This window comes from Amblyomma mixtum, chromosome 2 (genome assembly GCF_055824585.1).
Source record: "Amblyomma mixtum isolate Tamu chromosome 2, ASM5582458v1, whole genome shotgun sequence".
NCBI lineage: Eukaryota > Metazoa > Arthropoda > Arachnida > Ixodida > Ixodidae > Amblyomma > Amblyomma mixtum.
In genome coordinates this window covers 93,773,456-93,798,771 of record NC_143013.1, presented here as the reverse complement: position 1 = coordinate 93,798,771, position 25,316 = coordinate 93,773,456, and the positions used below count along the sequence as shown (strand labels likewise).

At 45.7% G+C, this 25,316-nt stretch overlaps 1 protein-coding gene across 1 annotated transcript in view; it reads right to left on the bottom strand.

Moving 5' to 3' along the window:
- LOC149360202 (uncharacterized) overlaps positions 1–25,316 on the bottom strand; it is a 73,600-nt gene that overhangs the window by 36,597 nt on the left and 11,687 nt on the right. The window contains exons 2-5 of the mRNA XM_089572207.1: positions 13,962–14,057; positions 12,223–12,246; positions 9,288–9,314; positions 1,915–1,983 (exon numbers count right to left, since the gene is read on the bottom strand). Coding sequence (XP_089428333.1) covers positions 1,915–1,983; positions 9,288–9,314; positions 12,223–12,246; positions 13,962–14,055 — 214 coding nt within the window. The 5' untranslated portion in view covers positions 14,056–14,057. The remainder of the gene's footprint in view (positions 1–1,914; positions 1,984–9,287; positions 9,315–12,222; positions 12,247–13,961; positions 14,058–25,316) is intronic.

The following is a 25,316-nucleotide window of genomic DNA, read 5'->3' as shown; positions in this document are numbered from 1 at the left end:
GCAGCAAAATGCTTTTTTAAGATAACGAGAATTGGGTCTAGTAGGTTGCTCATGGTGGTTCAACGCGCCTAACTTTTCGCAGAACTACATTAAGACACAATAACACAGAGCGATTTTGAGCTATAATTCGATTTATTGATTTGATGCTTCATAATTCGTGCATTTTGAGCATGTAATTTCAAATGTCTCGAGTGGTAGGGACTTGCGATGAGTTCTTCATGAGAAGGTAACAAAGATACATAAATAGCTGCATAATATGAGGTGAACAAGGGATGTTAAGTTGTAATAAAGCTAGATCAGATTAAAGGTAACCGCAATAGGTCACTAAATATTGGAAGTCACAAAAAGTTCAGACAGATTTACTGGCGCTACACCACCTTTTTGTTTCTTTCATGAGGCCTACCTCTGGCTACAGAGCCCGGAGAAAATGTTTTCCGCCCTTAAATACCAAGGAAATGCGATGTACATTTTTTAGAAGGAATCGCAATGAAGAGTATCTAACTATAAATAACTGGAAACCTTCGCAACGGTAAATGACTGTTAGAAGACTTAGTTATGCACTCCAAATTATTTATTTATTACTGAAATGCGGATAACCAAGTTCATTCGAGCTGCAGTCACCTTGTATGAATTTGTTACAAACGTGTGAATATCACCTCAATGCTTGTGGGCCGTTCGTACACTTACTTTTCAGCGGGTTCGGCGTAGCTGCAAAAAGGCAAGAAAATGTTATTTATTACGAGAAATAATTGTGGAAGCGGGTGCACTCTTTTGTCGAGCCAATCTTAGGCTTCTTGGGTGCACCCCTAAAGCAAGAAATGATGTTGAAATGAAAGCATTTCTATTTATTTTTTTTTGTCACAGAACGAAAGTTGAATTGATGGCGTTGTCATTTGTCGAAATACGCGCATTTCTATTTCTCTGAATTCCGCTGGCAGTTGTAAGGAGGATCTTAAAAATTTCGGCTAATGTGGAAATAGAACAAAACCTGCCTGAAAGCTCAAAGACTACGTTACATAGGAAAACTGTAATATTAAGATCATAAATGACAAATAGCGAGGTTGTCAAAACATTAAACACGTACTTGACTGCTTTTTGTGGTTATTGTGTCTTGGCAGTGAGGACAGCCGAGGCTCGAGCCATATACAAACCACCCGACTCTAACGCGCGATGAGCATTGGAAGTTCTACCCGAGTTCTACAGGCCGCACGACGGTCAGTAGTATTTAAATATCAACCTTAGTGATTTTACTCTATTCTAGATTCCATTTTTAATGTTTAACTTTCACAATTTTTTTTTCATGCAATATATCTTCCCGCTACGAGAAGGTCAGACAGTTTTGAGTTCTGCCCGAAGCAGAAAAATGCTTGGTTGCTTGTAAATAACGCCGCAGTAAAAGAGGTGAGCCGCAGACTTCATTGAAAGAATGGCGGATGATGTTTTTCGTATTAGGAAACCCCATCGTAGTTTGTATTTTTTGGGTCTAGACTGGGCCCTTGCATATGTCCATTTTAAATTAGGTTCTGCGAGTTGAACGAAGTAATGAATCTTTCATTCAATGAACAGTAAAATTTTTTGTTGCATGACAAGACCAGCGCAGACAGCGCAATAAAAAATCCCAGATGTCCCCCATTAACCAAAAAGTTGACCGTACGCTACGCAGAAAGCGAACAAATATACTTGAATTTAAGTGACAGAAAGCTTACCATTCCGAAAACACGCGAATAGTTTTAGCTGATGATGATCTGAACAGAAGTCATTTTATTTCCCCTACCGCATTTGAAGTAGAAAGGACAGACATATATATATAAGTGGGTTAGCTGGTGTCGTGTTTCTAATGTGACATGAAGGTAAGAAACAGACATTATAATTTTCTAGTGCGGACTCCAATTAAGAAAAGATAAGTCCGCTCACTGAATTTGTCCAGCAGTCCACGCCCTAGCGTGTTCCCGAATGCGTCGCCTCCTTTTGCTGTGATGGCATCTGGAAAGAAGCACAACATATTACAGCTGTCAGTATATTTTCTCAATGAAATATACTTCGCACCGGCAGTTCAGGGCGCTTATGGATTTATGGAACTTTAACTGGACCTGAGCTCCGTGGCGGGCGTATGGTTAATGTCTGGGCTCATAATTCAGGTGTACATTCTTTACTACATCCTTTGCTATGGATTACTTTAGGTGTCTCAGTAACAAAATATAATGATTATTGAAGAAAAGGATAACTGCAGGGTTTTCCGTGCGCGAATGTAGGGTTAAAAGATTGTATTGTGTTCGCTTATTATATTTCCTATTCTACATTCATTTTGTTGTGCCAGTGCAATCTTCTTATTCTAAACCTCTGGTATGCTCATCTCAGACCTTGCAGTAAATCGTAAATAAATACCTGTGCACTCCACTGAGCTCAATGTACAGCTTGCATTACATTGACCACAAGCTCAAGCTTGCCTGTGATCACAACGCGAAGCAACGGCGCTGTGGGGGTGTTGGCTTCAGCATAGCGAGCACAAAGTTACCGCAAATTGTTACCGCAAGTTACCGCAAATACGACCGCAGATTGTTCTTGAGTCTTTTCTCGTTTTATTGCAGATGCAAGGAAGTTGCAATGGATTATGCTTGCAGATTGCAAACCACAGGCGCACTAACTAGCACGTTGATTAAATACAACGCCGCACTGCATGCGTATTTCTCACCATCGAGAAAGCACAGCGCTAATGTTTTGTGTTGTTTTGCCGTAAGGAGTGGTAAACACGTACAGCCTCTGTACCAGAAATATGCATCCCGCTGGGTTTGCTTCGGTACATTGTAGTGCCGCTCATTTTGTATCGTAGCTTGCCAAATGTTCAAGGAACTCTCGTTTTTACCCGCCCGAAGCTTAAGGCTTTCCTGGGGGCCAGGAAGGTCCTCTTTGGACATGCCTTAGAAATGATCCCCTTGGGCTGACTATTTTTTTTATAAAGGCTGTCCATTTTGATCTTCACCGCTACGCAGTAAGTGACACGACATCGGTGACCTAAAATCCGGCCATTGTGATCACTTTCGTCGTGAAAAGCTCAAGAAAGCATTCATTTACCGGTGCCATACTCGTTGCGAGATCTTTCTCACGTCCGAACCTACAACCTTTTTGGTAACCACCCATGGACCCATTGGCAATCACTTTTTCTTGTGGGGCACATGATCACAGTACGTTAAAACTCGGCCACGGCTCCCGCATTTAGATAGAGGCGAAATAGAGACAGTACGAATGCATTAAATGAAGAAGGGGAAATAAAAGGTGCTTGGGGATGCAAGTTCTCTTAAAGAACCCCAGGGAGCCAAAAATTATTCCAAAGTCCTCTCCAAATGAATCTCCATTAACACTTCCCTCAGCTTTAGCGCATTAAAGATAATTTATTAAATGTCATTTCATCATCAAACGTCAGAACACAACGTTTGGGACGCACCATCCTCTTCCTGTTTGCTCGCGCTGTGCACCAGCCGCCGCCCGTACCTACTCGATCGTGAGCGTCGCGGTTCGGTTCGAGGACGCGGTGTGGGCAGCCGCGTGTGGAGGTTTTCGTCGCCCACAGCGGCGCCGAGTTCCGGGCGCTCGAGGGGCAGTCGAAAGCGGCCGGACGAGGCTCTAATATAGAAGATCACCTTGAGACGCTCGTTCATCTACTACATCGCCGCTGCCCCACTTGAAACTACGGGTTGCGCAGTATGTAGACCACTTTGTGCGATGCCGGAGGCCGCCTCATCTCAGGCACCTGACCTTTGGTGCAATGCGGTTTCTAGGTTTCTATCGCTTTCTTGGGTGATCGCCTTAACGCATGCTAGTGTAAAGTAGGCGGGGGAGGGGAACAACTGAAAAAAGACAGTGTAGAGTTTTATTTCAAGTGCATATACAGAGTTTGTCAAAAATCCTCAGGCCACACAGTTTGCTTTTAAGCCCAGCAGAGCGGCATTTACGAAGCATCCGAAGTTGAAAATGTCTGGAAAGTGAAGAGGATTCTCATCCTTTCCATGAGGACCATGGTAGCTGTATTCCCAGGACACAGGACCTACTCAAAGGGAGATCCTGTGGCTTGGGGACTTACGACCAGCCTTATACACGCACTCCAAGAAGGAGATAAAACGGCAGACTACGTGACTAGGCCCTTTCTACCCATGGAATGCTAGAAACCCGCCGTCCGCAATAACTGTACTACCACGAACGAGAATTTGTCCAATTCATTTCGGGAGCGTCTCCCACTGTATTTTTGGCTGCTGGCTGCCCTGCTTGGACGCGAAATGTCTCTAAATTTAAGAGCAGTTGTAAAGCGAGGAACAAAAATGAAAGGACGAACATGAACTAGGACCATCTGGCGCTGTAGCATGGTAAATGTAGTGAGTTTGTGCGAATATTTAATGCAGACTAGCGCCAATAACAATGATCAGCCTTACACGAATGAAACGCAACGCAACGCAATGCTCGCTCGCTCGCTCGCTCACTCACTCACTCACTCACTCACTCACTCACTCACTCACTCACTCACTCACTCACTCACTCACTCACTCACTCACTCACTCACTCACTCACTCACTCACTCACTCACTCACTCACTCACTCACTCACTCACTCACTCAATCATTCACTCACTTATCACTCACTCACTCGCTCGCTCACTCACTCACTCACTCACTCACTCACTCACTCACTCACTCACTCCACTCACTCACTCACTCACTCACTACATCCACTCACTCACTCACTCACTCACTCACTCACTCCACTCACTCACTCACTCACTCACTCCACTCACTCACTCACTCACTCAATCATTCACTCACTTATCACTCACTCACTCGCTCGCTCACTCACTCACTCACTCACTCACTCACTCACTCACTCACTCACTCACTCACTCACTCACTCACTCACTCACTCACTCCACTCACTCACTCACTCACTCACTCACTCACTCAATCATTCACTCACTTATCACTCACTCACTCGCTCGCTCGCTCACTCACTCACTCACTCACTCACTCACTCACTCACTCCACTCACTCACTCACTCACTCAATCATTCACTCACTTATCACTCACTCACTCGCTCGCTCACTCACTCACTCACTCACTCACTCACTCACTCACTCACTCAATCATTCACTCACTTATCACTCACTCACTCGCTCGCTCACTCACTCACTCACTCACTCACTCACTCACTCACTCAATCATTCACTCACTTATCACTCACTCACTCGCTCGCTCGCTCACTCACTCACTCACTCACTCACTCACTCACTCACTCACTCACTCACTCACTCACTCACTCACTCACTCCACTCACTCACTCACTCACTCACTCACTCACTCACTCACTCACTCACTCACTCACTCACTCACTCAATCATTCACTCACTTATCACTCACTCACTCGCTCGCTCACTCACTCACTCACTCACTCACTCACTCACTCACTCACTCACTCACTCACTCACTCACTCAATCATTCACTCACTTATCACTCACTCACTCGCTCGCTCGCTCACTCACTCACTCACTCACTCACTCACTCACTCACTCACTCACTCACTCACTCACTCCACTCACTCACTCACTCACTCAATCATTCACTCACTTATCACTCACTCACTCGCTCGCTCACTCACTCACTCACTCACTCACTCACTCACTCACTCACTCACTCACTCACTCACTCACTCAATCATTCACTCACTTATCACTCACTCACTCGCTCGCTCACTCACTCACTCACTCACTCACTCACTCACTCACTCACTCACTCACTCACTCAATCATTCACTCACTTATCACTCACTCACTCGCTCGCTCGCTCACTCACTCACTCACTCACTCACTCACTCACTCACTCACTCACTCACTCACTCACTCACTCACTCACTCACTCACTTACTCACTCCACTCACTCACTCACTCACTCACTCACTCACTCACTCACTCACTCACTCACTCACTCAATCATTCACTCACTTATCACTCACTCACTCGCTCGCTCACTCACTCACTCACTCACTCACTCACTCACTCACTCCACTCACTCACTCACAACGAGCGCGGGTCTATAGGTAATCTCTTATTGTGTGATGCCCACCTTGAGGAGAGGAAGTTTTCGAATGAAATATGTGACATTGCTCATGTTACTAGTGCGTTCTTCCGCAATCTTTCGCAAGAATCTCACCCGCGGTGTAAGAAGATATTCTTAGCCCGTGATCTCACCCGAAAGCAAAAGAAGCACGCTATGACGAGCACGACGTTTGTAATCCATTGATGTTTCACTGTTGCACGGGAAATGACGATTCAATCGAAGCTCTTTTCCTGTGGAGCTGAATACTGGTCCTACTCGTCAAGCCACATAAGAAGGGCAAATCATAACGCGCAAGCTCCGGCCCCAATCGCTGGAAGCACTTCTTTTTGCTAATTACCTTTCGCTCACTGTTGTTTCCGCTAGCACGTCCTATCTCTCAGCGTATAGCGCGGCCGAGCTAAGACAGTGTCTCGATAAAATGAAGCAAACGCGTTTCTCGCCTTAAGGGGGTCATCAATAAGCACTAAACAAGAGGCTCCCACGAACGTAAGCCGTTTGTCCTAACCTGCCTGCGCTCCACCAAATCCATTTGCAGCTCGTGCGTGCCCGATACGGTCTTCTTCGCACTCGTGTTTACAAGAGCGACACGCAAGGTCAAGGTGGCCAGCCTCTGCGACGCGCTTGCTCACCTTCTGCTTCAAGCTTGCGCATGCATGCTCGTTCGCGCGATGCGTTCGCGATGTTGCAACAGCAAGGCTGCTGCTGTAACAGAACCTTGTGCGTCGTGTTTCGTCCGCAAACGTTCGCGCTCGAAGCGGGTGTCGGTCTATTAGGCGCCTCTCCCGATATCGGTTAAGGCCTCGGCGTGGTCTGGCTTCGTCGTGATCTTAGCGGCGTGATTCTAACAACGCGAACCCCACTACCGCTGTGAGTGGAATACGAATGTTGTTGTTGAATTCCGCGTAGCCGGTCTGTAATAGGCCAGTAAGTGCGCATTAAAGAGCTATGGTTGGGTAAATGGGTCATCTTGGTTGCAGCTTTATATCTCAACAACTGCAGATATTTCGTTCTTAAGTTTTGCTTGTTGATCGAGAATTCTTTTTCCTTAACAACATGCGATGTTTTCACAGCGAGATTTTTTATATTTTATAGTAATGGCAGGAGAGAGTGAAATTTAGGCGAGGGTATAAAACTTTCTAAGAAACGTAAACAGTATAGCCATTAAATTTTACACGCTAATTCCAGATGTTGACGGCTTCAACCGGAACCACTAGGAAACCTGAAACCTTTGTACATTTATATTGCAAGAAAAAAATTATTGCCCTGACTTCCAATATTCCCCTCAATAGCAAGGTAAAGCCGTCGCGGTGGCTCAGTGGTTGTGACGCTCGGCTCCTGACCCGAAAGACGCGAGTTTGATCCTGGCCGCGGGGGCCGAATTTCAATGGAGGCGAGTTTCTAGAGGCCCGTGTACTGCCTTCCTCAAGAGTCGGGATGACAATGAATGCAGCAGCAGTGATTGTGTTGCAGTTTTGTCATGCCTCACGTGACCTATGACCAAACTTTGACGTCACAGTCATCGGTCGGCCATTGAAACCGAAACAGCACGAGAAAGAAAGTCGATCAGAAATATTTTAGCAGTCGTACGAAAATACCACGTGGTAATTCATGTATAATAATGCGTTACGCATCATTACAAACAAGAAAACATGTACCCAAAAGTTAGGTGTCTATACTCCTTTAATGACTCGGCACGGTTTAGCTTCCTCGTGTACTTAGTGGCGCCAGCCTAACAAACGAACCCTGCCAAAGATGTGAGTGGAATACGAATGTTCCTGACTTCTGCGTAGCCTTTCAAATAGGGCGGTAAGTGCGCAGTAAGGCGGTTAAGCTTCGGACACCCGTATGCAAAAAGTGGAAGGCAGGATAGAGAATGACAAATTAAAATTGATGACGTGAATAACTCTTCGCTCAATGCATGCAGTGAAAGGGCACTGTTAAGAGGCCGCGTAACACGTTGCACACCGTACCGCAAAGCTGAATACCGCCTCGTTGTATCCAACCTTGAGAGCGGAACCTGTTTATCAGTGCCTGAGATGAATGCAGAACGTATAGGGTTAGAAAGGGATGCAGTACCACCTTACGTTGCAGAGTCAGTAATCTAAGAAATATGCTCTTCGCCCAACAGCTCGTATAGTGGGTGACGTTTTGGACGTATCGCCGCTTTTAGAATTAACGTCAGCTGCAAAAAATAAAATGCACTCCTGAAATTCCTATAGGTCTATTCTGAGCCTGATTACCTCCTTCGCTACAATGCGGACTCTATCGAAAGTGCCATCGGTTTGTTCCCTAGCTATGTGGTGAATGAGGTTTCCAGAGTTTGGCGCTTTGCACAGTGTCGTATCCGTCGTCGCATAGAATGAGAACTTCATTGTCACTTCACTCTTTATATCTTCACTTAGAGTCCGCATAGTGACGGCAAGGAGAGGGTACTTAAAGTGCCGTTTGTGAGGTCTTCCGTTGATTTTCATGCACTATGCTCGCCAGGAAGCTAAGAAAAGGAAGAATTTCTTAACAGACGAGCACTGAATTTAAACTGCGCAACTAGATGACGATAAACACTATGATCTATTGCAATTGCCGAGTTTATAAAATTAATACCCAAAATTAGACCGCACTTAAATTTCTAGCCGTAAATTTCAAGCTAAAGTTGCTTCACCAGAAGGGATACCACGCAAGTGACAATGAAGTTGCCTGGAGAGGGAGCCAGTAGAAATTTACGAAGCTACAACTGAGATGCAGCAAATGCCGTCGCATCTGCACCCACACAAACAACTAAAACAGAAAATAATACTTTGCACAACAAAAAGAAAAAACGCTTACTGATGACAAAGATGTTGATGTGCTTATTTATGCAGCCAGTAGCAGGCACAATTCGTTCTTCTACACCGTATAACTTCTCTAAATAGAGTTAAATGTCTCAACAGAAATAACGCACAAAATTTTTAATGAAACGTTATGTCGGGAGCCTTAATCAATAATAATAATTTGCTACAGAACTGTCGATAATCATGGCTAGCCAGTGAAAGTATATGAAGTTGTGAATCGGAGCCATGGCACTTCGCAGTGCATACAAAGTAGCACGACTCTGCTATTATGAGCTTCGGTATAGCCGTCGCAGAAATTTACATGATGAAGATATCTCATTGCAGACCCACCAGACCGTTAAAAAAGAGTGTTTCTTACTTACTGATTTCGGATGGAGGCCGTGGCAGTCCTGCAATGAAAAACAACACCAAACAAGGTGTCTATATTTACAGGTAGCGACAGGTAGATTATCTGGACGACTCTGAACTGGGGAACGCATGGTTGCAGCAGCCACTAAATAATCTGGTGCAATGGCATTCACAAGGAGTACCGCTGACTATATAGCCATAGTGGCCTCTGTTCCATCGAAACAAAAACAAAGTTAAGAATAATATTGAGGCCTGGCAAAGCTTTGTTCGCTTACACTAGGGATATGTGACATTTGTGGTTATAAATTTATTTATATCAGTTGCATTCCTAATTTATTTTCTAGTTATTATCAACAGCCGTATTCATCGCTAAATGGTGGCTTTTTAGAAACCAAGCACACACACAGCAAACTAAGAAAGCCGCAAGAGTAAGAAAACTTACATTTTGCGTTCGTAAGTCGCTTTGTTCGACTGAGATAACTGGGAGGATGTAGTACGCGGTTTACGTTTAGCTAAATGAGTCTAACAAGTTTGACTGCGCTAATCAGAGTGTTAGAATTGGAAATATACAGGTGTTGTTAGTCTTCATGGGCATACCAGCCAAGCGGGGTAAGCAGTTCTTTGGACCAATAAACACTCAATGTAAAGAAATCGGCTTATAGCGGTTTCTCTTTTTCAGAACTTCGCGTCTGAAGTGCGTCTATTGTGCCTTGTGGGTATTGAATATTTTTCAATGCGACAAATAGTGTTCAGCGCTGCACCGATTCTAGTGCAACGGGCGTTTCTGCAATTATAGGAATAACGGCATATTATAAACTAAGCATGTTATCGAGGTGTTACTGAGGTGCAAAGATCACGTGGTTGATGGACAGTCTCGATAATTCTGCACCAATGGTGATGGAATGCTGGTGAGATTGGGAGTGGGCCCTGTCACTAGTACTACTATTCTTAGTCAGAGGTGAAGGCGAAGTTATGCAAGTTTTTGCATCCGCGACCATTTCGTTGCCAGCCTTGCCGTCAGTAACGGTAGGCAGCATTTAAAAATAATGTCACGAAATTATACTATTAATATCTACTGTATGTCACCTAATAAAAGCAGAACTGAAGCTTTGGCCACTGTAGGTGCAGAAAAAGAACTAAAATGCGACAGCTGTCGCTTCTTCCTTTCATTGAAGGGCGAAAAATCCGGACCCTGTACTTGGAAACCAGAGAAACAGAGGCTTGCTGCGAAACTAAATAGCGGCCGATTGCGTGCGCTGGCAGTGGTTACGGCTGGACCTGCGTCCGTGCCCTACTACTAAATCCAATGGGATGCTTGGTTCAACAGCAAGGGGCGTTCAGGATAGGCAATCCTGTCAGGCACATTTTGTGCAGAAGCGACTCTTCTCGGCGGGGGTAATTCTTATATAGATAGAGCTCCATGGAGGGGAGCTGTGCTGGTTGCGTTTTTACATAATGGCACACTGCTTCGTTATGTAAGATCTACGGAAGCTAAACTAAGTATGGAAATAAAAACTGAGCGCCTGCATTTGAAGAGATCCCGCAGAATGACGTGACGGAGCCGAAGCAAACTTGCATGTACCATGCGCTGTGTATATGTGCTTGTTTCCAAAACCTGCGTCACGTCGTACTCCGCAGTTTCTTCGGAATGCTGCAGTGTCAACTAAAACCTGCATCACGTCGTACTGTACAGTTCATTCGGAATGCTGCAGCGTCGACTAAAAGCTGCGTCCCGTCGCACTGTACAGTTTCTTCGGAATGCTGCCACGTCAACTAAAACCTGCGCCCCGTCGTACTGTACAGTTTCTTCGGAATGTTGTGGCTTCGACTAAAGCCTGCGTCGTGGTACTGTGCAGTTTCTTTGGAATGCTGCAGCGTCGACTAAAACCTGCGCCCCTTCGTACTGTACAGTTTCTTCGGAATACTGTGGCTTCGACTAAAACCCTGCGTCACTTTTTACTGTGCTGTTCCTTCGGAATGCTGCAGCGTTGACTAAAACCCGCGTCCCGTCGTACTGTACATTTTCTTCAGAATGCTGCCACGTCACCTAAAACCTGCGCACCGTCGTACTGTACAGTTTCTTCGGAATGCTGTGGCTTCGATTAAAACCTGCGTCACGTCGTACTGTGCAGTTCCTTCGGAATGCTGCAGCGCCAACTGAAACCTGCGTCACGTCGTACTGTACAGTTCCTTCGGTATGCTGCAACGTCGACTAACACATGCGTCACGTCGTACTGTGCAGTTCCTTCGGAATACTACAGCGTCGACTAAGACTTGCGTCCCGTCGTACTGTATAGTTTCTTCGAAATGCTGTAGCGTCGACTAAAATTTTTTCCCATCGTACTGCATACTGGCGGTAGAATCTGTGTCCCGTCGTACTGTGCAATTACTTCGGAATGTTGCCACACTACCTCACCCGTCTGTCTGCAGTAATGAATTACTACGCCTGCGTGGTTGCGTTGCGGGACATTAGTAATACTGCTTGCATCGCATATGTCGAAGCATCTACCGGTTTTGATTTTTTCTTGCATCGGCTGGCGCTACATAATACAGCCTCAATATATGAGGGCATATGGCATGCAGCGAAATGCAAATTTATGTAAATCTCAGTGAGAGAAAAGTTGAGGGGCGTTCTACAAGCGAGCGAATGTGCACGAAGAACTTCGTTTTTCTGCAAGACACAGTCTTAAACGCGTGGCGATTCTCAGCTTATTTCATGACGCCTTCCTTCTCACCATTTTCGCCCAAACTTTCACAACGAGACTAGCAAGCGAATATAAGTTCATATGTTATATATATCGTGCAAAGAATCACATCCTCTTGAACGGTATAACGACCGCAGTATTTTGAAAAATTGTAAATAAAACAGGCAGGCTGCCATATTGAAGGAATCAAGCTTTGGGGATCGAGGCACAGTATAAATAGATATGCAAGGGCTATTAAACTCACCCGAGAAGAATACGCCATTGCTTTCTGAAATAAGAGAGAAACAAAGCACATTAGTGTGAAGACATGGGGATGTTTAATGAACAATGCATAGGTTATAAGAAACACACAGTTAATAAAAATGCCACAGGGCTAAGAGTTAAATGCATAAAAATAGGCTCAGTCTAAATAGTAAAAAAACACAAAAATTCTTTGCGCTATGTTCAACAGTTTGTTATATGGATATGGAGCCAAAATGCTTTTGCGCCCATCCGCTCCTTGGCAAGCCCTGCAAGGTTCTGGTGGAGAGGCGAGAGCTCTATTTGTTTAGAGGGGATGCGGGAAACTAAGGCCACAAGGATGAAAAGAAAGATTTACTACTTTTTCACAGAAAATTACAGACTGATTCGAAAAAAATATCCCTGGTATAGTACACGTACGTGATTATAGCTTTTTATTTTAATGACGCCTCCGTTCAAGTTGCAGACTAGTGCACTCAACAGTGTAGAGTAGGTCGGGCTTGCCAGGATGCCGACATATGGCACCCTTGCACGAACGCACCCTTGCACCTGGTGTACCATTTAGAATTTAAAAGGTACAAGTTACAAGAACAGAAGGTCCGTTCATGTGCTGCAGAGAACATCTTTCGCTTCTCCAGATTGGTGGCATGCGATGCAATGGCCTTATTACACGTGCTTTCTAACATGCCAGACAGTTTCTGCTATGGTGCATGAAACGTCTTTCTTAAGTATTCTTTCAAAGTCTTGGCCAGAAAAAACTTAGAAAATGCACCCAGAACACTTATAAAATGCAAGACGATGCTCAGTAGAGTGAATTGCTCGGCTAGTTGGTTCATAATGCGCGAAGGTAGAACCAGAGAAACATTCGCAGGACAAGACGCAGGAAAAAAGGAGTCTCAAAAATGTGGCGTCACTTTGGTGTTTTCTGCCCCGCGCAAGCTCTCCGCTTTGTGCGCCCAAATCTCCGGTCGTCAGCAGCAGAATGGCGCTTGCATCACTAAGCACCAGACGAAGTTCACAAAGTTCGCAGTGGGGGTGGCTTACTCTGTTTCATTGTCCTGCGGCAAAATATATAATGAGAAAACTGGAGCGTGCCTAAATGAACGTATAAGGCAGCACAGAACAACTTTGGGCTCGGGAACGGGAAGCAATTTAGCTTTGCATGTCAAGGACTGCCACTGTTCCCCTCAGTTTCACCTGGTCATTATTACCGATCGGGGGATGGCAAGACGTGAGCGCGAGCTGCTGGAGGCGTTTTTAATCAGGTAAAATATGCAGACATATGTAAGTGACCCTTCAATCATAATCACGGAAAAGGGGTTTCAGTTTTCATTTTCGTAAAGTTTTCCCTCACCTTGTCCAAATTGCGCGCTTGCGCAGGAAGTATGTATAAATGTGGCTCAATTCCTCGGAATAAATCAGTTGGAAGTCCAGCGGTGTTGTGTGTGTGTGCCTCCTTGTTTTCGTCCTGCGTCTGTTTCGTTGGTTCCCCCTTGTGCAAGAAAATGCATTTGTGTCGCCGACATCACTGTGCTCATCTCTACGCACCAACACTGGTTCGAGTGTACACATCTAAAAACTCGTTTCCATTCTTTAGGAAAGAGTAGAAATGTTAAGCACGCGTAGAACTTTTCCCTCCGAGTTAGCCCAGATGTGTACAAAAGTATGTACGTGTACAGATATGCACAGCTATGTAACTGTCCAAACGAAGCAAGATAGGACGTAAAATTCTTCCCTTCTTACCTACGGCATTGAGCTTTTGGCCAGTGCTGAGTGCAGCGGTGAGGAGAAGAGTCAGAAAGGAGGAGAGACCAGCTCGGTGCTCACGACCAGCCATGGCTGAAAAAAAAATAAATAAAGAAGCATCATCTTAGACCTTTCCACCTCTAGTTATTGCTCAGTGCACGCATCTAAGCGAATGCTTGGCTCAGTAGAGACGACAATGCTGCAATCGTATCAATTTATTGCCTCTTAGGATCTTGCCGTTAGTGAGCGATTTGCATTTGAACGTCACTCACCTAATTTCTTGCGATCCCAGACAGTGTACTTCAGTCTGCCAGTACAGGCAAGTTGTACTTTATATCAGGTGGGAATTTCGGCCGCGTTAACGGACATATACTGCATACAGGGTCTTTCACCTAAGACTTTACGCAATTTTTAAAATAGGCTTATTGAGTTGGAGAGCACTTTTTTTGGCATAGCATTGTCAGATGTATAGTAGATCGAAATACGGCTAGGACATGCTAATTAGCAGGCGGTAACTAATATTTAATAGTTAGCTTTTTAAATATTGCTGTTACCTCCTTAAATGTAGCCCACCGTAAGTAATATCCATATGAAATTTTATAATTTTGGAACTGGTGTTGGAAGTGTGGTGCGTTGCCATGGCGCATCGCAGTAAAGTCATGCGCGACGTTAGTGCATGTGGACTAAATAGCGAGGCGTGGGGTTACGCCGACAACGCAGAAGCAGGAAATGCGCCATTAACGGGTGTCGCTATAAAAAAAAAACATTGAATGTAATCACGCATTGCCTTGAAGACGTGACAAAGAAATAACAGCTGAATAACCAATAGGGTATACCATGAGCCACTTAAAACTTCAGCATACATTATAACGAAATCAGAATAAAACCATGCTTTCAATGGAAGGATTAAGCAGAAACCGTTTATAAATCCTCTCTCTGCTTTCAGCTAGCGTGAAGGATGTGGCCGCTTGTGTCTTGCTTTGAGGAACGGCAGTAAAAAAAAAAAACAGTGGCTTCTAGGAATGAAGAGGCCAAAATCCAAAAGTTCTTAATAAAATAATAATAATTTCTAGTTCTAAAGGCCCGTGTACTGTGCGATGCCAGTGCACGTTAAAGAACCCCAGGGGGTCTAAATTTCCTGAGCCCTTCACTACGGCGTCTGTCATAGCCTGAGTCGCTTTGGGAAGTTGAGCCCCATAAACCATAAAGCGAATATATTTTATTAATCCACTAGTGCACCACACACAAATGGAGCGAACAGCGCATCGAGAGTTTTAGTATTTTTTTCTTAATTCCACAGGGCCCTACTCTGTATTTGTGTTGAATGTTCACATCTTTGCAAAGTTACATTTTTACGGAGACGGCTGCAAGGGAAACGCGCGGCTACATCATGGCGTCGTCGTCCTTCATGGCCGATCCGTTAGAACAAACCAATCCGACTGCGCTGACACAGCCGCAGCGGAAAAGGGAATCAATGACGCAACGTCTGCGTCTGCTCTCTGCTGCTTGTCTCTACAATGACTTCCCGGAAGTCGGCCTAGCCGAGAAACTACAACAGAGACGAAAACCACTCAGCCAAAAAGAAATAAGCTTGCTTAGAAGGTCTGGAGATAGCTGACGTGTTGAACCTTTACAGACGAATTACGGCAACAGTCGTGACACGTAACTCATGCGCATAGATCCAGCTTCGGTCCATTCTTTTGTCCTCTCGTGCATGCCTGAGACAACCCCTTCGGCCGTGCGCAGTGGAGGACGCGGCAGTAATCGCTCGTTTCCCGTTGTCCCGTGGGAAGCGAGAAACCAGTCTCGCTTGTTCTTTCACTTCGCCCCGTGAAACTACCAGCGAGCGGAAAGAAACAAAGCAACAAATATGGAGGGGACACGAGACGAGTTGGATCGCTTGAGACGAAAGTGGATGTCCGCGGAATATGCACGCTTGAACTGCAACGCCAGCATTTGTGCGAAGGTGCCCGCCCAGCAACGTTGAACTGACCGATGACCTGGCCGCGCGGAAGGAGATAAGTTTGCAGCAGCGAGCACGAGACAAATTCGACGCGCATTTCTCGAAGTGACGTTTGAAGACACGCTTATGAGCAGTGCAGTGGCACGGCGTTGTAGGTTTTAAATCGGGGCGAGCAGACAGACACTCGACACCCTAGATTTGGCGCATTGACACCCGGTTGACATGCAGGCTTCGAAAGTGTTTGCCGAAAGCAATAAGGTGACAAAGGTATAGCTCTGTAGAATATAGTTCTGTGATGCTCACGCAACATGTGCCGTGATCCGCTGGTAAAGCTGCTAGGCTGCAGTGTGCCGTTTTCCTGGTAGTATTTAGTTCACTGGGTTTTCCTTTCATTTTCACGGCTCAGCCATTTTCACAGCATATACGCTTGTCGCGCTCACTGTCAGAGTTATTAAATAATGGTGACAGTGAGCAGTAAACTGAAGCACTCGCGTTTCGCACAGCCTTATTCTCATGATCTACCTACATTGAGTTAACCCGAACCATGACGACAGAGCATTGAGCCAGAACACTATTAAATGAAATGCATACTGCGGGTTTAACGTCCCACAGCGAGAAGTGGAGGGTTCCGAATTTGTACAGACCACGGGGGGCGGGGGGGGGGGGGGGGTTTCAACGATCAATCACATCCCGCTATACTCTAGCGTTTTTCTAGTTCGCCGCCATCGAAATACTACCTTTGTGGTCGGGATCGAATCCGCGACCTTCGGATCAGCAGCCGAACATCAAAGCCACTCAGCGATGGCGGCAGGTAAATCTATTAAACAAAGGATCAAGCGGACCATAAACTGAGAAAACAGTCTAAAAAGCAAATGAAGCAACGGCCAGTGTTACAATTTTCGAAACCTTAAACAATGTTAGTGCATTCGTATAAATGGTCCGAAAGGCGAAATATTCCTCTTCATGCTGTTAAGCTTCGAAAAAGAAAGCGGTCTAGAATGTCGCGCGAAGGCCTGGCGGTATTCTGATTCCGACTTGTAGGATGGTGCACGCAAAAGCACGCGCCGCGAATGTCCAATACGCTCGCGCGTATTATCGAGTCGTAAGAAAGCATAGCGCTGTAGCTTCTGCCATAAAGCATACAACGCTTTGACTGATAGGCGGCGCCCAATAAAATCACACATTCAACTAGTCAACGCCCCTTAATATGCTCCCGAGACCCAGCAATGGAAAATTTGTACCATGTCTTGAACAAAGGAATAGAAAAAGCGGAAGCCACGGAAAGAAGTTTAATGGCACGAAAAGTTCTCTCTCCCCTGCTTTTAGAGCCTGTGCTGCATAGCCAAAGTCATTTCCGTCTTCATAAGAAGTCCACAAAACGGTGGGAATCGGTACGAGCGTGTCCTGCGGTGCCTGTCAAAAAGTCAACGCAATCACGCGCATGTCAGCCAGGGATATGCACTGGCATCAATGCGACCACCACACGTAAGCACCCATTTCAGCGAAGAGGGTGGCTCTAATCTTCCCGTGTGCTTCGGAAGTTTCAGAATTTATTCCGGATTAGACATTGTTGAAAGCACAGCCAAAAGATAGAAACGCAGCAAAAGATCATTCAGACATGTTTAAGAACCGAAATGATCTTATCTGAGAGGTTAAAAAAATTAAGACGCAGTTAATATTCCGCGTCTCAAGAGGATAAGCTAACGCAGCGCCGTCTTTGTTCGAAAGCTGGGGTGAATCTCAACAGGCATAGCGTTTCTGTTAACGCTTCTACCGACGCTTACTTAAAGATTATTTTACGAGCTGGCGATACCCACAGTTGAGCGGTCATACGCGTTACGCCTCAGCGTAAGTGGCCTTTAAATGTTTCCTTGGAATCTCCTTTGATACAATGATTTTAGCAGAGGCATAGTCGTTCGGCAGTTCGGCAATCTGATCGTCCTGTGTAGCTCTTGCACTATTCCCGTGAATCTATTTTAGAAAACTGCAGCGCTCATCGGTGTACTTGGTGGAAAACATCGGACATCGAAATAGACGGCTGTTTCGACTAGGGGCAAAGAGGAGGCTGAAAGTTTAGAATGCTGCCTACAAGCCAGCAAAATGTGATGAACCTAATAAGAAAAGACTTCGCTGAGCTCTATTGTCGTCAGTGATGTGACATAACTGCACCTCACAATCAGAGCCCAGGAGGTTTGTCGGATGCACATTCTGTTGGCCAGCCTACAAGTGGAAAAATGGTACAGAGACGACGAAAAAGGAAGCGAATAGTATAAAACGAAGAGAGTTAAAGGAAGAAAGAGTAAATAAATAAAAAAGAAAGAAATGAGGAAAGAAAGAGATCGGAGCACGCGCATTAAAACAGTGCACATAAAGGTTTGGTTTGGTTTATGGGGCTTAACGTCCCAAAGCGACTAAGGCTATGAGAGACGCCGTAGTGGAGGGCTCCGGAAATTTCGACCACCTGGGGTTCTTTAACGCGCACTGACATCGCACAGTACACGGGTCTCTAGAATTTCTCCTCCAAAGAAATTCGACCGCCGCAAGGCAAAAGGTCATTTGCAGGAAACGATGCTCTTGTCAAATCATTGCTGTCGCGATGTGTAGGCCAGTATTTTTTGAAGTGCGACTTCATAATAATTATTTTCAGATCGTTATGTATGCAAGTAAAACGACATACGCGAAACAGTTGGTTTTGGTACGCTTTGAAAAACGTCATCTTTACTTGGTTTATTTCTTTCCAGTTCAATAAGTTTGTCTGCTTTGTATTTCAGCTTTTGTACGCTTTTTTATGTTTAAATTGGTATGAAAACTTGTTCAAATTGCGAGGTGCTAATTTCGCTTCGTCCGTGTGCACGTTTCCAGTTAATAAACATCAAGTGTATTTCTACGCACGCGTACTGCAGCACCTAATACGACGTTATCAGTCTTCGAATATTCACTCACATGAGTAGGCGCCATGTAGCCGAAGACTACAGCTGAGTTATGAGACGTCCTTGTATGCTAGTACTTTCCATGGTATATAGTTTATGGGGGTTTAACGTCCCAAAGCGGTTTAACGTCGCAACAGTGCACGGGCCTCTAGAATTTCGCCTCTACAGAAATTCGACCGCCGCGGCCCGGATCGAACCCTGGCCACGTCTTTCGGGTCAGCAGCCGAGCGCTATAACCACTGAGCCACCGCGGTGGCCTGCTACTACTTTCCGTGAGTATCCCACGTAAAATCTAATGACGCATGGCCTTTAAGTCATGCGCTGTGCCAGTAGTCTCGATTATTCGGCAGCGTGGTAATAACTTGGAACATTCCAATCAAGAGCCAAGGTCTTCGCCCTCAACAGTGTACTCTTTCATCCACGGGCTGCGACAGCGGCGTTACGCGTGCGGAATGCGGGCGTATGCCTGGGCCCGTAACACTTGCTATACGCAGAAACGGGTCCGTTAAGCATTACTGGACAGAAATGGGCGGAAAGCATGCCCTGCGCAAATCACAAAGAAAGCCATTCACTTCTCTGCAAAAGTGTATCCACTTCCACTAGGCAAAGCGGTCATCATGAAAAATTCAACAGGTGGAATGGTCGAATTTTTCGTAAAAGAGGACTCTCTTTGCAAACTATTATGATCGATACGTGGCAGGAATGATCCTATATACCTGGGGCAGCAGATAAGTAGGAATGAGTAATCACAATAATCATCATCAGCAAAGCTACGTTATGAAGGACAAAGACTTTTCCTACTGTCCCCCAAATCATCCTCTCTTGTGCGAGTTGCGGCCACCTCATCGCCGGAAACTTGTAATCTCATACGACACAACCGAGTGTCTACCACATGCTGCACTTGCCGCCGTTAAAAAAAAACAACTAAAAGTATCTGTGAAGTGAAACTTAGCGAACTTCTGCGCGGTGCTAACACTGCAAATCATCGACAAATTCTTTACCTGATTTTTTTTTTATATTATTGAACACATTACATCGCGCGTTGGAGCAGCAGAACCTCGCGGAGCTCCGGAATGTGGCCATTAGAATCTTAGTAACCATGTGACGTAACTCATGCCGCTACCTCTCCGGCAAGTATTTCATACCGTACGCACCTGCCCGACTTCTCGGAAGAAGTGTTGCTATGGGACATGTTGTCAACAACGCGTGGGGCGTGCTGCTTGACATTTAATGCTGTGGGACGCAAGCTCGCTGCCTTGCCATACAGCCTCTGCGACGAAGGTTGAGCTGTCAGGGAGCGTTCTGAGATCGATTCAACGGCTTTTTGCTACTGGCTCCTTACCCGCCAAGTGTGTGTGTGATATTTCTACGCACACAGGCATCGAGAAATCGAATATCTCATAACTTACTGCCCCGCGCCCGGCCTCATAACTTACTGCCCGGCCTCTCGCTTAACGTAAGGGCGCGCAATCGTGTCGTTCCAGCGTCGTTACTAACAGCTGCTTCGTAATTCGTAAGACGTGGCGATCGGCGCTTCCGCTTTGATGACTGCTTCGCATTCGTGTTCGTCTGCTTTCGAGCTCGCAGAATGCGCTGTGCGAAATTCTGAGCCAACTCGATCATTGATCCTACGAATGCTTGTTTTGACATTGCGCTCCAGGTAGCGAGACGACAGGATAGAAGACAGCCACTTAGATTTAGACTCTCACCCGCCACACGACAGAAGTTCGCGTCGAGTTCGCGGCATAATAGCTTGACGATTATGCAAGACGAGTACTATACCCCGGCTTACAGAAATGATTAACTGCTGCAAATGTCGTTGCTGCAAAAGAAAGCTCCAGCCTCCTGAGTCCGCTGTTCCAGCAGTGAGTGCCATCACCTGCTGTTCTCTCGGATTGCATTCCTTCCCGTCCTTAGCCGCCCTCTTGCGCTTCTGCCAGACATGAGCAATTTCCAGTTCACCATCTTGCTGATTTTCTCTGCAGCCAAACCCATTACCTTTTCAGGTGCACTTGGGGTAAGCCCCACTGTATGTGTAAACAGCGTGGACCTTGCGAGTGTTGAGGCAATCGGGAAAATTAATTTCTTCAACATTTGGTTTGGTTTGGTTTATGGGGTTTAACGTCCTAAAGCGACTCAGGCTATGAGAGGCGCCGTAGTGAAGGGCTCCGGAAATTTCGACCACCTGGGGTTATTTAACGTGCACTGACATCGCACAGCACACGGGCCTCTATAATTTCGCCTCCATCGAAATTCAACCGCCGCGGCCGGGATCGAACACGCGTCTTTCGGGTCAGCAGCCGAGCACCATAACCACTGAGCCACTGAGGCAGCTGTTCAACATTTGCAACAGGTGGTCCATCTGTGCATTTGAATTTAAAAAAAAATATTTCAATGAGTGCTAAGCTTTGTTCAAGATCCGACGAGATGCAAACGCATGAGTCGCTTGCAATCGGGCGAAAGGCGGAGCGCTCAAGATTCGACCTCGGTTTGCGTCGAAAACATATCTTGCTTAAAGTGAAAAAAAAAATGAAACAATTCAAATATGGCGAAGGGTAACGTTGAGCGAAGGTTAGAATTGTACCACACTGTGAGCGCTATGTCTTCGCTGTTAAGCGCAGAGCCCATTAAGTTCTTGCTGTACAGTGGTGAGCAGCCTTGTCTAGAGCGCTTGAGCAGTGCGCACTTGGTAACAAAAACCGAAATTAGAGAGTAGCCCCTCATTACAGGGCAAAGTTTTCGTGCCTGCTTTGTTTACGAGGCTATCTGGCGCTACTTCCGTGCAAGCGTTGCAGCTGGACCCTAGAGGCTGCCACAAAATCTGGATTTGTTTGCAAGGAAGTGCACCGCCCGAGCGCTCTAGACAAGGCTGCTCACGACTGTACGCCTCTCAAAACGGTGAGAACTGGTGCTTGTAATTTTGTGAAAGTCGGACATTATTTCTAATTGGTTGGGCGTCCGCGGATTACCACAGAAACTTTCTTCAGAAAGCCAACCAGGCCTGCGGGGAGGAGTAATCACATACTCTCTGCACTTCTCTGCCGCTTATCCAGTTCAAGGCCCCAGAGGGAAAACACTTTCTGGCCTTAGATCCTTGCTTTTTCGCTGCTTATTCTTTTTTTCTCTGTGAGATATGTTTTCTTTCCAAACAGCGATAGTCTTATCTTTCGTGCACAGAGTCAATACACCATGTCCTCCTGTCGCATCAGTGCGACAGTGACGCCTGTGCAAGAATTGTTCAGAAAACAAAGAGCAAGAACAGCAGCAGTCTGGAAGGAGAAAATCTGCCTCTTCCAGTGAGATGCAGCTGCGCTTGCGTAGAGATTTAGATGAAAACTGCAAGATTAGCAGCCGCTGTGTGTGCTTAGAATGGTAATAAGCAGGAGTTCTGCTATGTCTTGGATCGCGGTGCCCTCATTTTTTTTTGGGTTCTTCTATATTTCAGCACAATTATATCGCACACAAAGCGTACTTAAAAAAAAATGCCTGAAACGGCAAAGAGCACGCCCTTAATCCCTTGCATAGGGAATCCGTCGCCCTCGATGGTATAGGTACTTGTACACGATCGTCGAGGCCCACACTGTAAAAACATCCGTAAGTATGCGGTGACTACCTCCGTCGCAAACACGGGGCATGTGTGCTTTTCGAAAAAACGTACGGAAAGTACGCACTTTGGCCGAGTGACGGAGACAGCGTCCGTATTTCGTCTCAAGTAGAGTGGAAGCGAGAATTTTAGCATCGCTACATATAGACAGAAGACAAACTTCCCATACAGAAGGCTGGACTCACTGATCCTTATGTTATCTTGAAACACACAATAAAATACAATTTATTTCTGTGAAAAGAGGAAAACAGCACTTTCAATGCCTGTTCAGGTTTTTGTAGCAATGTTTAGGTTTGGTTTATTGCGGTTTAACGTCCCAAAGCGACTGAGGCTATGAGAGACGCCGTAGTGAAGGGCTCCGGAAATTTCGACCACCTGGGGTTTTTTAACGTGCACTGACATCGCACAGCACACGGGCCTCTAGAATTTCGCCTTCAGGAAATTCAGCCGCCGCGGCCGGGATCGAACCCGCGTCTTTTGGGTCAGCAGCCGAGCGCCGTAACCACTGAGCCACCGCGGCGGGTTAATGTAGCGATGTTTACACATATATGTTTCTTCGTGTGCTCAGTGGCGTTGCACAGGGGTCCATGGGCCCCGGGTGCCAGGTGGAAATTAGGGTTGAAAGGGTTTCGTATACATCTGAAGTCTGCAGACCCCCACACCGGACTGACTGCGTAAAATGGTAAATAATGCTCCGCTAACCTGGATTCAATGCAGCCTTCACTTTTTTCATAGTGGGGCGCCAGGAATTGTCGCGAAGCATGCTCTATTGCATTCTCAGCCATATGGCTGCACCGCACCACGTATATAACGTTTGTCAATAGCAGCAAACAAAGGAACACATTATGGGCCAGAATGGAGGGAAGTCCTGATTGTCACAGCATTCGCGCCCGAGCAACAGGCCAGCAGGTGACATTTTCTAATGGCGCGGAGGGACTAGCGTCACTAACCCGCTTTTTAATATTCGTTGCAGGTCAGGGCTGCCCACAGATCCAAAATACTCCAGGCCGTAGCACTTACGACAATTTTTGAAGCGAAAGCTTGGCTACGGGACCTCGGCCTTCAATCGTGGACAGCTTAAATTTGACCTTCAGCTGAGTCAGAGCTCAAACCATGAAAAAGAGAAAAAGAAATTGAATCAATGTCCATGACTGGGAGTCGAACCCGTGGCTGCGCGAACAGGTCTCCTTTAAGGGCCGCTCAGCGAGACCACAAAGAAAAAAAAGCTAGGCTATCGCCGCAGCCAACTCGCCACGAGTTGGTTGGTTGGTTGGCCTCAAGTAGAATGGCACATACCCACTACGGGGGAGTGGCCGAGACAAAGGTGGTGAACTGTTGGAATAATTAGCAGTTTTAGAGGAAAAGGAGTATTAATAGGGTATAGGCAGACAGATTGGACGACGCAACGAAAGGGGTCCTGTTAGATGGGAGATCGAAGATGGGACGACGGCTTTATGTGCAAATTGGAATGCAACTTATGGAATGGTTCAATTTCGTATTGACTGAAAGAGAGACAGAAAAAAATAATAATAATAAATGAACTGTATGATAATCAGAAAAATGAATACAAAGAGAAAAACAAATAAATAAAATTAATATTAGCATAAACTGCACCACACTCTCGTTCTGTGCATTGGAGGGCGTCGTCTTCAATTTCCATCTGCTCTGTCCCGCGGCACTGCCTGCTCACCGTCGTCTTCTGCGCAGCAGAAATCCCTGCTTTCGCTCCGAATCGAATGTAGTAAATATTCTCCGTAGTTTTGTAAAGTGGTTATTGGGTTGCTTTAATTTTGAAAATTCAATATTGCCTCTAAATCGGTAGTTAAAACTTATTAAATCGCTTTTTAATTTGATTAATTAAGTAGTGCAACGATTAGAGTGGGCAGGAAGTATGTACGGCAGTCAGAAATCAGAAAGCGCCTTTACGCGCATCTCTAAAAAATAAAAAATGTTTGTTAATGTGGTAGCCTTAACACTCCTGCACTGCAGAAAATCCAGTGTTGTCGGTGTCGTCGTTGCCGTCGTTGTCAGCGTTGTAAGTGGGAAATCCAGAGGCTGACCTGCCATCTAGGTCACGTAACCTTGTGACATCGCCGCAACCTGCTGACCGTGGCAGGAGGAAACCAGCCCACCGGATTACGAGCAAACTGCCCATCATGACAGGTGGCAGTTAAATTAAAGGACTATAGCGCCAAATTTTTGCTTCCGTGTTTGGTTCTTTAAAACTAGGCGCTAGACATTGGTATAGACGGAGCACTCCGTGGTATTCGCCTACGTCTGCTGAATGATTTATAATTCAGTTTATTCTCGATATTTTTTCGGTTTCAACAACCGAACAATGGCTGTGATGTGTAGTTGATGTTGATGCATAAAAAATCGCAATATTACTGCTGATGCGTCGTTCGTTGTAATTATAGGTACTAAAACAGTCTATTTTAAGTGCTGTAGTGAATTAAAACTATGTATCAGCCTTTCTATTGCCATTTTTTCTTCCGTCACGTGACCTAAGCCTCAACTACACGTTAAAGCCATCGTTCGGTTGATGAAACCAAAGCCGAAATAATATGAAAGAAGAAGTTCAATTATAAATTATTTATCGGTTGTAGGCGAAAATCACACGGCGATTCATGCATTCTAATGTCTAAAGCATCATTTTAAAGAAGAAAACGCGCAATAAAATTTGGTGTGTATCGTCCTTTAATTGAAGACTGGTCGCGAGAAGTTGCTCGGGGAGAGCAACATGGGTCTCACAAGTCCCACCGGTGACTTTGTTTGACACAGCCACCTGCCGGGTGATTGGCGCATAGCTTAACCGTTGCACGACTGCGCTAGGAGTGGTATGAGGACCCCGCGCG